The sequence below is a fragment of the Myxocyprinus asiaticus genome, chromosome 41 (genome assembly GCF_019703515.2).
Source record: "Myxocyprinus asiaticus isolate MX2 ecotype Aquarium Trade chromosome 41, UBuf_Myxa_2, whole genome shotgun sequence".
In the NCBI taxonomy this organism is placed as follows: domain Eukaryota; kingdom Metazoa; phylum Chordata; class Actinopteri; order Cypriniformes; family Catostomidae; genus Myxocyprinus; species Myxocyprinus asiaticus.
Genome location: NC_059384.1, coordinates 12,919,135 through 12,935,123, shown reverse-complemented (window position 1 = coordinate 12,935,123; position 15,989 = coordinate 12,919,135). Strand labels below are relative to the sequence as shown.

At 37.1% G+C, this 15,989-nt stretch overlaps 1 protein-coding gene and 1 long non-coding RNA gene across 3 annotated transcripts in view; one reads left to right on the top strand and one right to left on the bottom strand.

The window, feature by feature from the left end:
* The window catches only part of LOC127431491 (uncharacterized), a 50,188-nt gene extending 34,613 nt beyond the window's left edge, over window positions 1–15,575 (top strand). Inside the window, exon 3 of the long non-coding RNA XR_007895613.1 lies at window positions 15,422–15,575. This is a non-coding gene — a long non-coding RNA (uncharacterized LOC127431491). The remainder of the gene's footprint in view (window positions 1–15,421) is intronic.
* phex (phosphate regulating endopeptidase homolog, X-linked) overlaps window positions 4,108–15,989 on the bottom strand; it is a 37,276-nt gene continuing 25,394 nt past the window's right edge. For both annotated transcript variants that reach the window (XM_051681905.1, XM_051681906.1), the window contains 10 exons: window positions 15,837–15,914; window positions 15,592–15,695; window positions 15,299–15,357; window positions 15,105–15,159; window positions 14,811–14,878; window positions 14,582–14,712; window positions 14,418–14,483; window positions 13,870–13,974; window positions 5,124–5,200; window positions 4,108–4,644 (listed from right to left, as the gene is read on the bottom strand). In XM_051681905.1, the coding sequence (XP_051537865.1) occupies window positions 4,542–4,644; window positions 5,124–5,200; window positions 13,870–13,974; window positions 14,418–14,483; window positions 14,582–14,712; window positions 14,811–14,878; window positions 15,105–15,159; window positions 15,299–15,357; window positions 15,592–15,695; window positions 15,837–15,914 (846 nt within the window). In that variant the 3' untranslated portion in view covers window positions 4,108–4,541. The remainder of the gene's footprint in view (window positions 4,645–5,123; window positions 5,201–13,869; window positions 13,975–14,417; window positions 14,484–14,581; window positions 14,713–14,810; window positions 14,879–15,104; window positions 15,160–15,298; window positions 15,358–15,591; window positions 15,696–15,836; window positions 15,915–15,989) is intronic.

Sequence of the window (15,989 nt, the reverse complement as noted above, 5' to 3'; positions counted from 1 at the left end):
TAATTAGAATACAGTTACATTCAAAAAGTATTTTGATTACTGAAGAGATTACTTTGCATTTTATTGTCATTTGTTTCATTTAATATTTAGTCCTTTCAGATGGAAAACATTTATACATATAAATGATGCGATCCAAAGTGCATTTGAACAGCGGTGAAACACTTTCTTATGATGTGTTACATTCATACAAGCAGACAGAGAAGTAAGTTTGAAGTTTGGAGCAGAAGAAATAGAATTAAACCTTGTGTAAATTGTCAGCTTTATGCTAAGCTAAAATGCTATTTCTAGCCATTTTACATGCATGTTACCAGGCACGATCATATTTTTATATCAAGAAAATTCACGTTGGATCATAATTTCTTTTTTTCTAGTAAGACCTTTGATATTAGGGCAAAAATCATATTCTTGATAATATTTGTTTTATTATTTTCCTGTAAAAATATCAAAAAATCCTTAAAACAAGATCAGTTTGATTTATCTTGTTTTAGAAACAACAATACATAAGATATTTAGGTTTTTCAGAGAATGTATTTTTAACATGTGTATTTTGTCTTACTGTACTGGCGGAGTTTTTATAGTTAAAACAAGTGAAAAAATCTACCAGTGTTGAAAAGTAATCCAAAGTATTTAGAATACGTTACTGACCTTGAGTAATCTAACGGAATACATTACAAATTACAGTTTACAGCATGTATTCTGTAGTGGAATACATTTCAAAAGTAACCCTCCCAACCCTGCATATACAGTATATATATATATATATATATATATATATATATATATATATATATATATATATATATATATATATATATACAGGTGCATCTCAATAAATTAGAATGTCATGGAAAAGTTAATTTATTTCAGTAATTCAACTCAAATTGTGAAACTCGTGTATTAAATAAATTCAATGCACACAGACTAAAGTAGTTTAAGTCTTTGGTTCTTTTAATTGTGATGATTTTGGCTCACATTTAACAAAAACCCACCAATTCACTATCTCAAAAAATTAGAATATGGTGACATGCCAATCAGCTAATCAGCTCAAAACACCTACAAAGGTTTCCTGAGCCTTCAAAATGGTCTCTCAGTTTGGTTCACTGGGCTACACAATCATGGGGAAGACTGCTGATCTGACAGCTGTCCAGAAGACAATCATTGACACCCTTCACAAGGAGGGTAAGCCACAAACATTCATTGCCAAAGAAGCTGGCTGTTCACAGAGTGCTGTATCCAAGCATGTTAACAGAAAGTTGAGTGGAAGGAAAAAGTGTGGAAGAAAAAGATGCACAACCAACCGAGAGAACCGCAGCCTTATGAGAATTGTCAAGCAATATCGATTCAAGAATTTGGGTGAACTTCACAAGGAATGGACTGAGGCTGGGGTCAAGGCATCAAGAGCCACTACACACAGACATGTCAAGGAATTTGGCTACAGTTGTTGTATTCCTCTTGTTAAGCCACTCCTGAACCACAGACAACATCAGAGGCGTCTTACCTGGGCTAAGGAGAAGAAGAACTGGACTGTTGCCCAGTGTACCAAAGTCCTCTTTTCAGATAAGAGCAAGTTTTGTATTTCATTTGGAAACCAAGGTCCTAGAGTCTGGAGGAAGGGTGGAGAAGCTCATAGCCCAAGTTGCTTGAAGTCCAGTGTTAAGTTTCCACAGTCTGTGATGATTTGGGGTGCAATGTCATCTGCTGGTGTTGGTCCATTGTGTTTTTTGAAAAGCAAAGTCACTGCACCCGTTTACCAAGAAATTTTGGAGCACTTCATGCTTCCTTCTGCTGACCAGCTTTTTAAAGATGCTGATTTCATTTTCCAGCAGGATTTGGCACCTGCCCACACTGCCAAAAGCACCAAAAGTTGGTTAAATGACCATGGTGTTGGCCAGCAAACTCACCAGACCTGAACCCCATAGAGAATCTATGGGGTATTGTCAAGAGGAAAATGAGAAACAAGAAACCAAAAAATGCAGATGAGCTGAAGGCCACTGTCAAAGAAACCTGGGCTTCCATACCACCTCAGCAGTGCCACAAACTGATCACCTCCATGCCACGCCGAATTGAGGCAGTAATTAAAGCAAAAGGAGCCCCTACCAAGTATTGAGTACATATACAGTAAATGAACATACTTTCCAGAAGGCCAACAATTCACTAAAAATGTTTTTTTTATTGGTCTTATGATGTATTCTAATTTTTTGAGATAGTGAATTGGTGGGTTTTTGTTAAATGTGAGCCAAAATCATCACAATTAAAAGAACCAAAGACTTAAACTATTTCAGTCTGTGTGCACTGAATTTATTTAATACACAAGTTTCACAATTTGAGTTGAATTACTGAAATAAATGAACTTTTCCACGACATTCTAATTTATTGAGATGCACCTGTATATATACGCTATATGGCTTCTAATTAAAGAATTTGGTTACTCAATTAAATCCAGGAAAGAAAAATCTTGATGTTTCTTTATGTAATGGCTTGGGCTTTGTGTGCTTCCAAATTTGTGGCAACTGTTTGGGGATAGCCCTTTTCTGTTCCAGCATGACAATGCCCCTGTGAACAAAGTGAGGTCCATAAAGAAATGGTTTACTGTGTCTGGCATGCATGCAGAAAGAAGGGTTTGAGTTTGTAATTCAAACGTCTTCTAAAGCAATCTGTGGTGTGCTTTCATTTTTCAGTCATACTGTGTCAACTCTTGGTATTGAGAGTATTTCATGTTTTTATATATATAGATATTTTTGGGCTGAAGGGAAAGAACTATGTTTCACAGGCCTCATGCTTCAGTGGACGAGCAGTGCGCCTCAGGAGCTTTTCTACAAAACACTCTCTCATACCTCCATCTTTCTCTCTCTTTTTCATCTTCTGTTCCTCCAGGCAGAGTGAAGATCTGGCCTCTGGACATTTAAACCCATTACAGTCTGTCCCTCTCCCTTTCTCTTGCTCTTCAGAATGACAGCAAACACTACTATACACAGCCTGCCTGATGCATTTCTTCAGGAACGCCTGTCCTTTTTTAACACTCCAATCAATGAAATTCTGTTTTCCACCATTTTGTCCCCACAAGACATCTCGTTATTTCGGCATAAATGGAGGTCAAAGGAATTGATTTGGGTTCTGGCTCTATCTGCATTATTGGACTTTTGCAGTGTGTGATTGTGTGCACCTTCATTCATGCTCAGGAGATGGTCTGGTGTCTAAGTGTATGTCCAAAAGGGCTGATTCCATTATTCATCCTCTCCATTTCCTCCTGTGCTTGACTAGACTGCAATTAGACATTTTTTCCTGATTGGTTATGTGACAATAGAAAAATGGAAATTTGCATTGATTCCTATTGACTGAAAATTTGAATTGATTAATTCCCATCTTGGCACAAACATACACCCACATACACACAATGAGGAAGTCCTAGATTTCAATAACAATGGATTCAGTGTTTCATATGGGTCCATTTTGCAGCATTAAAGGGTGACTAATAATTTTTTCTCTCATTAAAAAGAGTTTTACACCTAAATATATTAATATTACTTTTGCAAATATGTTTAAAGTCATGTACACTTACATTAGATGAAGGATACAGTTATATCAGTAGCATATCTCAAACACATGTTGAGACCAGCCGAATACTACACACTTTAACTCAATAACCATTTTTTTGCTCACTGAATAAATTTATCATAAAATGCCATCTGTAACCGAAAACTATTGCTTTTGTGTGATGCTGCATCCACACTGCTGGGAGTCAGTACAAGTCCAAGCTGACTGATGTAATGGCCAGTGCACAAATTTCTGAAACATAGGATGGCATCTTCTTGGATGGCAGGGGAAGAGTCATTTATAATCATGAGGAAAATGCTAACTGATTGGCCGGAGAAACTATAACCCAACCCTACACCAACCCCAACCCCAAATCTTAACCCTAACCCTTACAAATCAGGTAGGGTTTTACTCAATATGAATTAATTTTCCCTGCCATCCTACATTTCAGATTTCAGCTTAGCAAATACAAATTATTGAGTGCACCTAGTTACTTAACATATAAAATGTACCAAAAAAGTTTGATTTAGTTTAGTTGTGCAGAACATCACAGAGACCATTTGAAAACCTCAGGACAACAATTATTTACTATGTTACATACAGAAAATACAGTATTGTTTCTAATAAAATAAAACAACAGAAATTTTAAAAATAATAATACAGTTGTTATCAACAATGGCAACAAGATCAATAATAATTTATTTTGATTAAAACCTTTACACATTTAAAGAGACAGTGTGACTGCTTTGTGAATCAGTGATGAACCACAGGAAGGCCTCAAGGGAATTTATGTGGTCCTATTGGCATTTGCACATTTTAAATGAGGTCAGACATTAATCTGAAAGCCTTCAGTTGTGTGGGCACTGTGGTCTGCAGTATTCCAGTGGCTGAAGACAGGCCAGAACTCAGTGGTCAGCACGGCCCAAGGATTCAGTGACAATAACTGCTGTTTCTTCGAAAGAAAGCAGTGATCAGGACAAAATCTGGAGGTTTGGTGTTGTTATTGATTACCACACCCGACAAGACTCTGCCCCCCTGTTCATGGCTGATGTCTCAGGGCAGTTAAAAGCTTTCCGGAACTCCTCATAGTTGCTCATTGCCCCGATAACCCTTCACCATAGAAACAAGGGTAAAGTGAGTCACAATGAGAACGTTTTCATGCACAGCGATACGCTGATTACACTCTAAAATCAACTTATTTAAAAAATCTGACAAGGCAAGAAATCCGTATATACATGACACGTTACTATCTACTTTTGATGTCAAACTGTGAAAAGGCATGCACTCAACACGTGCGCACATTGGATGAGCCGGTAAGAACACCGGGTAAGGTGTTTACATGGCACGCGAAATTGGCGTAATGGGCAAAAATCTACCCGTGTCGATGGGGTTATTCATAAGCCGTTTATGGCCTTTATGCCGATAAAGGAACTCAGTTTATTGTGTTTACATAACCTCACACGTTGTCAGCTTATTAAGCATAATCATGTAAGAACGTGTATGTAAACATGCTCATTGATGGCTAGAGACTATAATGTAGATGTAAATGAACAGAGTGCATGATTGTTGCTGCATACAGTATATCATACCTAAATTTAGGAGGACTGTGAACTCCACTCTGGATCTGATCTCGTGCAGCTTCTGGTCTGTAGGAATTACACCGAACCTAGAATATAAAAACATACTGAATATACTGTATACAAACACAAACAAATAAATACCAGTCCTATGTAGACATCAGCTGTATCCTAATTTTAATACTTATTTTATGCACTAGACATACAGTATGTACTTCAGTGGTGATGGGAAAGTACTTTTGTGTGTGTATTCATACATTTTAAAATTCTGGAGGCATCTTTTGCCTTGCGTTCCTTGGTAAATTTCTTCAACTGAAAAAGCTCAAAGAGAACTATAACAAACTTTAAACATCTACCAGAAAAAAAAATATTTTTCGGGAACTTTTGGCTTTCTATTTTTAAAACACTATGATTTGTTAATTCTAATCTTGAATGTTGTTTAGCATGGACAGAATGCAAATTGGGAAATAAACTCAGCAAAAAAAGATACGTCCCTTTTTCAGGACACTGTATTTTAAAGATAATTTTGTAAAAATCCAAATAACTATACATATCTTTATTGTAAAGGGTTTAAACAATATTTTCCATGCTTGTTCGATGAACCATAAACAATTAATAAACATGCACCTGTGGAACAGTCGTTAAGACACTAACAGTTTACAGATGGTAGGCAATTAATGTCACAGTTATAAAAACTTAGGACACTAAAGAGACCTTTCCACTGACTCTGAAAAACACCAAAAGAAAGATGCCTAGGGTCCCTGCTCATCTGCGTGAACGTGCATTAGGCATGCTGCATGGAGGCATTAGGACTGCAGATGTGGCCAGGGCAATAAATTGCAATGTCCGTACTATGAGACCTAAGACAGTGCTACAGGGAGACAGGAAGGACAGCTGATCATCCTTGCAGTGGTAGACCACATGTAACAACACCTGCACAGGATCGGTACATCCGAATACACCGTGTAACAAATTTTTACTTTTTTTTGGTTCCTGGGTAGTAAGTGTTATTTCCTAATTGCTTATGCCTCAAAAGTATAGAAAATGGCTATTATTTCCCACAAACTTTGCTTTTGTGACCAGGACAGTGATATTTTGAAATTTTCCTATTTCCCAGAACATTCCAGATAGATTCAGTGCTGAGTAAACTTGGAGTAACTTCTAGAACTTTCCAATAATATAAATAATAGTATAAATACAGGGGCCTTAAGCCCACCAGTTCAGTTTAGTTCCAGCTGCCTAAGTGGATACATATCTGCATTTATCTGAGATGGCATCAAGAGGCTGCAAGCATCCGGCAGACGCATTTTGGTATGTCTGCGGCCAATTTATCAAGACAAGAGCGGAAAAAGTACTCCGTGGAAGTATCTGCTAAGATGTGTGAGGCCTATAAGGCATATTTTGGCATGCCTGTCAGGGATCAAGACAAACCCTGAGCACCTCATTTCAACTGCGAGCACTGCAAAAATCCTCTGGAAGTAAGATGGACAATTATTGCTCTGAATTTTATGTTATAAAATTTGTTAATTTTTAAAATTGTAAAAGTTTTTAATTTTAAAATGTTTTACAATTTTCAATGTTATTGAAAAAATATATCAAATATGAAAAATGTTGCGAGAATCTCTTACACATTAGTCATGGGTGAAATAAATGTATTTTTGTAGGATGGTACAGAGGGGAAAAGAGAGCCATGAAGTTCGCTATCCCAAGAATTTTGCCCAAGAGAGAGCAGCCGTCTTTAGAAGAGAGCAGCAAGTCAGAGAGCAAGGAAGACATTGTAGATCCAGATGACAATTTCAGAGGTGGAGCTGAGGAGAGAAACCAATACTACCCCAACCAAAAAGACCTCAACGGCTTGATTAGAGATCTTCTCACCAAGAAGGTCACACCAAGTCCAATGCCGAGCTTTTGATGTCTAGGCTCAATCAGTGGAACTTGTTGGATGAAAGTGTGAAAGTCGCAGATCAGAGGAAGCATCACCAACCTTTTTCCAGCTTCTTCACCCATCAAGATGGACTCTGCTTCTGCCACAATGTGACCAGTCTGTTCAAGACAATCGGAATCGCCTGTAACCAGAATGAGTGGCGCCTCTTCATTGACAGCTCATCCAGGAGCCTCAAAGCCATGCTGCTCCATATTGGTAACAAGTACCTGTCTCTTCCCCTAGCTTACTCGGTGCACCTCAAAGAGGATTACAACAGCATAAAGACCTTGCTGGACACATTGAAGTATGATGAGTACATCTGGGGGCTGATTCGTGAAAGTGATTTACAGTATAATCGTAAATCTCTAAAAACTACTCACTTCAAAATCTTTTGTAGTCATTTTTTTATTACTTTAGTATAAATACATGTTAATTTGAATTCATATGTTCTTTTTTTCTGAATTTATGTGAACGAATAGACACAAATTCGCCCTTTTTCTCATTGGAAATAGGTACATTTTGGGGCAGTGGTAGCTCAGCAGTTAAGGCTCTGGGTTACTGCTCAGAAGGTCAGGGGTTCAAGCCCCAGCACTGCCAAGATGCCACTGTTGGGCCCTTGAGCAAGGCCCTTGACCCTATCTGCTCCAGGGGCATTGTATCATGGCTGACCCTGCACTCTGACCCCAGCCTAGCTGGGATATGTGAAAAGAAAGAATTTCACTGTATATGTGCAAATGTGTGATAATTATATTATAATTACATTTCAAAATATCACTGTCCTGGTCAAAAAAGCAAAGTTTGTGGGGAATAATAGCCATTTTCTATACTTTTGAGGCATAAGCAATTAGGAAATAACACTTACTACCCAGGAACAAAAATTGTGTTACATAGTGATATCACACCTGTGGGACAGGTACAGGATGGCAAAAACAACTGGTCGAGTTACACCAGGAATGCACAATCCCTCCATCAGTGCTCAGACTGTCTGAAATAGTCTGAGAGAGGCTGGACTGAGGGCTTGTAGGCCTGTTGTAAGGCAGGTCCTTACCAGACATCACCGGCAACAACGTCGCCTATGGGCACAAACCCATCTTCGCTGGACCAGACAGGACTGGCAAAAAGTGCTCTTCACTGGCGAGTCGTGGTTTTGTCTCACCAGGGGTGATGGTTGGACTCGCATTTATCATCGAAGGAATGAGTGTTACACCGAGGCCTGTACTCTGGCACGGGATCGATTTGGAGGTGGAGGGTCCGTCATGGTCTGGGGCGGTGTGTCACAGCATCATCGGACTGAGCTTGTTGTCACTGCAGGCAATGGGAAGACATCCTCCTTCCTCATGTGGTACCCTTCCTTCAGGCTCATCCTGATATGACCCTCCTGCATGACAATGCCACCAGCCGTACTGCTTGTTGTATGTGTGATTTCCTGCAAGACAGGAATGTCAGTGATCTGCCATGGCCAGCGAAGAGCCTGGATCTCAATCCCATTGAGCACGTCTGGGACCTATTAGATCGGAGGGTGAGGGCTAGGGCCATTCCCCCTAGAAATGTCCGGGAACTTGCAAGTGCCTTGGTGGAAGAGTTAGGTAACATCTCACAGCAAGAACTGGCAAATCTGGTGCAGTCCATGAGGAGGAGATGCACTGCAGTACTTAATGCAGCTGGTGGCCACACCAGATACTGACTGTTACTTCTGAAATTTCACTAGTATTTGGGAAATATATATTTTACATATATAAAAATCAGCAATTTTTGTAATATTTTGAAATATATGTTCCATATATGTACAAGTATGTGACTTTTAATGTCAGTTAAAACCATATATATCAGCATACACTGTATTTCATATACTGCATATGTATTACACTACTGAGAACTTTATTAGGAACAGTGGTGGAAAGAGTGCTCATTTTTTTTTTTTAATTAAGTACTGCTACTGAAGAAATAATTCACTTGAGTACAAGTAGAAGTACTAAGAAATATTATGACTCAAGAAAGAGTAAATTAGTATTTTGCTGTAAAACTACTTAATAACGTTACAAGTTACTTTATAAAAATTATGTTATATATAGTATATACGCTTCAATTTTTAGAACACAAAGACATTTTTGTTCTTGAAAGAAACGTATGCTTCCTTTCACCAAGGATGCATTAATTTTATCAAAAATACTTTCAAAATCATTAATTGCCAATATTATTACGGTTTGAAATAATTGTTTTAAGTGATATTTATTCCATTTTTTCTTTACCCGTGATGACAAACATATACTGTGTCACCTATTCAAAAGCATTCTAAAGTGCTAATTTGGTACTCAAGAAAATTTTCTTATTATTAGAACAATTGAAAATGGTTGCACTACCATGCGGAAATCACAATACAGTGGGTTTTTTCCCCATTTGCATAGGTATTGAGTTCTTACAAGTTGCTTTACACTTGCAAGTCAAACACATTTCTCCTGAAATTCTATTTTCTCCTAAAGTCTATAGTTTTAGAGATGAAGGCTATTCCATGCATACTGTTTTGAAAAAAGAATCTCTAACCAGGATAGAGAGGGAAATGGATGGCCAGATGCACAACAAAAAGACAAGTAAAGACAGTCTCTATTTTGAGAAACGACTCTTCAAAGGTCCTAAACAAGCAGCTTCCAAATGCCAAAGACATGCATTGCTGCAAGATGATTCTTGGAGAAACAGAATATTTTAAGAATACAACATTTATTTAATTAGAAATAGCCATTTATAACATTCTGAATGTCTCTAAATCGTCTCTAAATTACATAATGTGCATTGTGACTGAAACATTCCTATTTGAGGTTTATTTTCATTCACACATGTCCAAGTATTTTGGCTATTAAGTTAACATACTGTACAAAACTAATATAATGCAATATCATACAGGAGGAAATGTATCCTCTATGATATTTCAGCAATTATTCAGATATGGAATGAGATTATTAAGCAAACTGTTATCAACTCCTACATGCCAACTGAATAAAATAAGGCAAAAATAAACATATCACAGTGTTTAGCGAGAGATATGATTGATTCAAACACTAAAAGTGGTTGTTCTGTATATGTATTATTTTACTACATTTGTAATAATAAAGTCTTAATTAACATCATGGTTATTTAACATATTGAGATATTATTAAGTAAATTGTAGCATTTGGTTAAATAATGTTTTGTGATTTCTCATACCTATTTTAACATTCTATAACATCCATCCCTTGCACACTTTTGGCCCCTAGCGGATGAGACTTTTCAGACAGATAAACAGCAGCACTGGGCAGGGAAATACAGTACAGCACCATGAGCGAGAGTGTTATCTGCTAGGACAGTTTATTTTGAACAAGAGGGGTGAATGGTTACGGAATTTAACGCGGGAGTATAAACCGAAATGATGCGGATTGATAGAAGCTGAGAGCGATGGTGCGAGGAACCAGACGGCAGGGGAAAAAATAATGTTCAGTTATTAAACTTAAAAGAAAATCGCAATGTATGTAATAGTAACTATATCAGATATTATTAATAAAACACAGGAACTCATTGCCTGGGCATTTTTTGCCCCCATATTTTTTAATTTCGGGGATATTTTTGTCAATTTCGGTGGCATTTTTGCTACGAGTACCCATTCATTTCTGACACTCTTGGCATTGTATCTTTCTAAGGTATATAAAAAGTTTGTTTTAGACATATAGTAGCAAGTAAACAAGATATCCCCACATATATGTCAAACTACATTGTGCTAATGTTTGACACAGTTAAAACATTGCCTACCTTAAAAACAAGTGAAGTTTGATAAGTGTTAAACGTGTTCAGACAGATCCCTCATACCTGAATGAACGGCTCCTTTCCAGAATAAAATGAAAGCGCTTATAACTTTCTTCTTCCCAAAAATTCAGACATATTATGTATTTTTTTGTACTTTGTAATTGTGGTGAAAAATAATTGTAGCGAAGTTGAATACTTCATTTTTAATCAACTCAACAAAAAGTACTATTATTTATTTATACTTGAAAAATGTGAAAAATTTACTCAAGTACTCTAACGAGAGTAGTTGTCATTTTTTACTTTCCACCTCTGATTAGGAACACTATGGTCCTAATAAAGTTCCCGAAGTGGTCTTCTGATGTTATAGCCCATTTGCCTCAAGGTTCGTGGTGTTGTGCATTTTGAGATGCTATTCTGCTCACTGCAATTGTACAAAGTGGTTATCTGAGTTAACATAGCCTTTCTGTCAGCTCGAACCAGTCTGGCCATTCCTCTCTCATTAACAAGGCATTTCCATCTGCAGAACTGCCGCTCATTGGATATTTTTTGTTTTTGGCACCATTCTGAGTAAACTCTAGAGACTGTTGTGCGTGAAAATCCCAGGAGATCAGCAGATACAGAAATACTCAAACCAGCCTGACTGCCACCAACAATCATGCCACGGTCAAAATCACTGAGGCACTATGGAGATGGGGGCCTGGCCGAGCGACTTCTGTGGAGAGCGAGGCCAGCAGAGGAAGAGCGTTAAGGATTGACACCTGTGGGAAATTATCTCTAACAGCTGTTGCAGTGAGAGCTGGAGAGGGATATAAGGGCAGTCCAGACTGCTGGAGGAAAGAGAGAGCGAAGCACAAAGCTTACTCTGTGTGTGTTGTTTTTTGTACTGAAAAGTCATCCTTTGTGTGCAGAACTGAATAGTGTGATTAATAAAAAAGACTTACGTGGGCAGTTCACCAGGCCCCCGCTACCTCCTTCACGACTAAGCTAGAGATCTATCACAAGCAAATTCTTTCCCCATTCTGATGGTTGATTTGAACATTGGGTGCTTCTCAATCGGAAGGCTGCAGCCTCGCTATAGGCTGGATATCTCGGCTGCCACATCATCAAGCACCGTCAAAGGCCATCTCAATTGTGAGGTCACTTGGAAGGCAGCCTCGTTTCGCAGCCTTGGTTTGCCATATTTTGGAGGATGCACTGGGTGTATCCTTCGTGGCCTTCAATCACCCACAATCCTTTGCACATGTCTCAAATTATCATAGAAAAGGGCGGAAAACAAGTCACGTGACTGCGGAGGTGGAAACCTTTCTGATGCAGCTTACTTTTTTCTCTCTTTTCAAGTTTTTATTCGCATTTGCAGCAATGACAATATGTAGAAAAATACAAAATGCAAGTAGTTTAGACAATACAACAAATTAGAAGATACAAAGCACAAAATAAATTAATAAATAAAATTAATAAAAGGGCAATTACATGAATTTGAAAAGTTTTAAAAGTTGTATATTTTTTACAAGTCTAGGGTTCTGTTTTTTCATATTTGAAAGGGTTAAATATAAACTCTAAGATGCAGTGTTGCAAAATTTATTATATAAAGGCTTTTTTTTGAGTGACTAGCTTTGTGAATAAAACATTTTACTAAAATAATAAAGGAACTAGGGACATATTTCTCATTTTCTGAAGCATATGGGTTTTCTAAAAGTAAAATATCACCAGGGTTGGGAGGGTTACTTTTGAAATGTTTTCCATTACAGATTACAGAATACATGCTGTAAAATGTAATTTGTAACGTATTCCGTTAGATTACTCAATGTCAGTAACGTATTCTAAATACTTTAGATTACTTCTTCAGCACTGGTAGATTTTTTCACTTATTTTGACTATAAAAACTCTGCCCTTACATTAAGACAAAATACACATGTTAAAAATATATTCTCTGAAAAACCTAAATATCTTATGCAGTGTTGTTTCTAAAATAAGATAAATCAAACTGATCTTGTTTTAAGGATTTTTTGATATTTTTACAGGAAAACAATACAAACATTATTATCAAGAATACGATTTTTGCCCTATTATCAAAGGTCTTTTCTTGATAAAACAATATGATTGTACCTGGTAACATGTGCATGTAAAATGGCTAGAAATAGCATTTTAGCTTAGCGTAAAGCTGACAATTTACACAAGGTTTATTTCTGTTTCTTCTGCTCCAAACTTACTTCAAACGTACTTCTCTGTCTGCTTGTATGAATGTAACACATCATAAGAAAGTGTTTCACCGGTGTTCAAATGCACTTTGGATCGCATCATTTATATGTATAAATGTTTTCCATCTGAAAGGACTAAATATTAAATGAAACAAATGACAATAAAATGCAAAGTAATCTCTTCAGTAATCAAAATACTTTTTGAATGTAACTGTATTTTAATTACCAATGATTTAAATTGTAACTGTAGTGGAATACGGTTACTTATATTTTGTATTTTAAATACGTAATCCCGTTACATGTATTTCGTTACTCCCCAATACTGAATATCACATGTTTCTATGCTTATGGTTCGCCATGCGCACTTACTAGACCCTCTCATTCTAGCGCTGAATGCTGAGGAGTCATCTAGCCTAGAACCACTGAAGGACTGGTCAAGGAAGGACACAGCCTTACTAGGCTGCAGCCTTCCATTTGAGAAGCACCCATTGACTGAAGCTCATGACTCGTATCTGCATGATTTTTATGCATTGCACTGCTGCCACACGATTGGCTGATTAGATAATCGCATAAATAATAGGTGTATAGGTGTACCTAATAAAGTGTTCAGTGAGTGTATATTGCCATATATTAGATTACTGTATGGGAACATCGAATCAACCTGAATACATAAGGTTACACCAACAAAGCTAATTTTAAGGGTTAGATCAAGTTGAGATAGTTCCTTAAGGTAACAATTGCAGGTTACCATTTTTTTACAGTGCCGATAACACATGCTTCAATCCTGTCTAATTTGTTATGGGAAAATATAATGGATTTGATATTTGGAATTGATGTATCTTCATGCTGCTTTCTGAGTACTAACATGGGCATAACTGAGGAAGAACAGTTCATTATTGGTCAGACCCACTCCAGGTAATAGAGGCTCCTCAAATCCTCCTCTCTCTTTCTCGATCCATCTCCTGTAAGCCTATAGACACACACATATACATGAATTGACATACGCACATAAACACAGAAAACAACTAATAAGAATTAACATCAGGATGAGACAGGCAAGTTAAATCTTATTCAGTTTACTGTATGATAATTATATTTACAATAGAATAAGTAGTATAGAAAACAATAAGGTTACAACTAATGCATTAGGTATCATAAACTAACAATGAACAATATTTTTTTACAGCATTTATTAATCTTTGTATATTGTTAGTTTATGTCAGTTCATAGTGCATTAAAAATTTAAACATACATCTTTAGATTTAAAAATTGTATTATTATATGTTTAAATTAACTAATATTAATAAATGCTGTCAAAATATTTTTCATTGTTAGTTCATGTTAACTGATGTTCTTAACTAATGTTAACAAATGAAACCTTATTGTAAAGTGTTACCGAAAACACTGTTATACCCTAAAAGATTCCCTCATCCCTCCATTGTCAGCAATGTTCTCTCCCAGTGTCCTCTTCCCCCTGACCTTGAGAGAGGATTGTGGTTAAAGATTAGTATGGATGCTCAATCTGGCACATTTTGATGAGAACAGAAATGCATTGAAAAGGCTGGTGCCTATTGTACTTTTAGCCCCGCTTCATTCCAGTAGTAACTATTGTATTGGTCGATCATGCATTGTGTTTTTTCATTGAAGCGGGTGATGGAGGAATTGCTCCACCACTGGTTCAGGATCCCATCTTTGTCGTACTTCCTACCTAGATGAACGCACAGATACACAGATGTCCTTAAGAACTGGTCATCACCATGGCAAATTATGTGTTGAGAATAGTCTATTCAAATCAAATACCCTCACCATTGTTATCAAAGCCATGGGTCAGTTCATGGCCAACAATTACACCAATCGCTCCATAGCTTAGGGATCTGTGAAACACATTGAAGCGTAACAACTAAATCTGGCCACGTATCCTAACTAAACCAAGAATTTTTATTTTAAAAGCCATTATGATAATTTTAGTACCACATTCTAATTGGAACAGTCATTTTTGTAACCTCTTGAAATCATCACAAGAAGTAAGACATTGCTTACAGAGAAAATAAATGGAAATTTTAAATCATTAACGAGAATAATTGCACATTGGTGTCTCACCGAGGGTAGTCCAGTCCCCAGAAAAATGGCTTCTGAAGTTCACCTGCAGGGAATCCTGAGCAGAGAGAGACAGTTCACTAATCCAAGTAGAAGAACATGATCAACTATATTTTATAAAATTGAAAATATACTTTCCAAATAGGAAATCCAGATCATACTACAAATGTGTAATAATACAATATAAGATAACTTACTGATCTGGTTAGTAGAAGAGCTGTAGAATGCATTAACTGTAGTCGGGTTGGTGAACCACCTGGGAAAGAAAAAAAAATGTATATTTATGTGTATCTTTGACATTTTTCTCCTTTATTATATAGGAAAGTGAATGAAGACAGGAAACGACAGGAGAAGAGGGGGAACAGTGTCACTGAGCCGAGACTTGAACTTGGTTCACCTGTGGCGGTATCACACCATATGTCGAAGCCTACAAGATTATTACAAAGATACTTCACCTTGTTCTAAGACCTGCCAAACGCTGACAACTTACTCTGTGCGTAGGACTGTTTTCCTTAGCCAGCCGATGTCAGACTGAGCAACGAACTTTAGCGTCTGCATAACATTCCCAAAGTAATCTGTCTCTGTGAATGACAACTGTGCATAAACATAAAAAACACATTAAACAAAAAGAAGAATGAATTGCACTGATGTCTGCCGTTCAAAATTAAAAATGATCACAATTAACTAGAAAATCAACATGTATAAAACAATTAATAGTCAAGCTTGTAAACATACCCATTTGAGGTCCTCGTTAATATAGGTGTCATTCAGTATAAACTCTGGGTAACCCACTTTCGCCAAGACTGCATGAGCCTAATGACATTAATGATGTGAATGAGACCTTTGGTTCAGCACTCATTCTGATATTCACAGCTGTCACAAATAGAC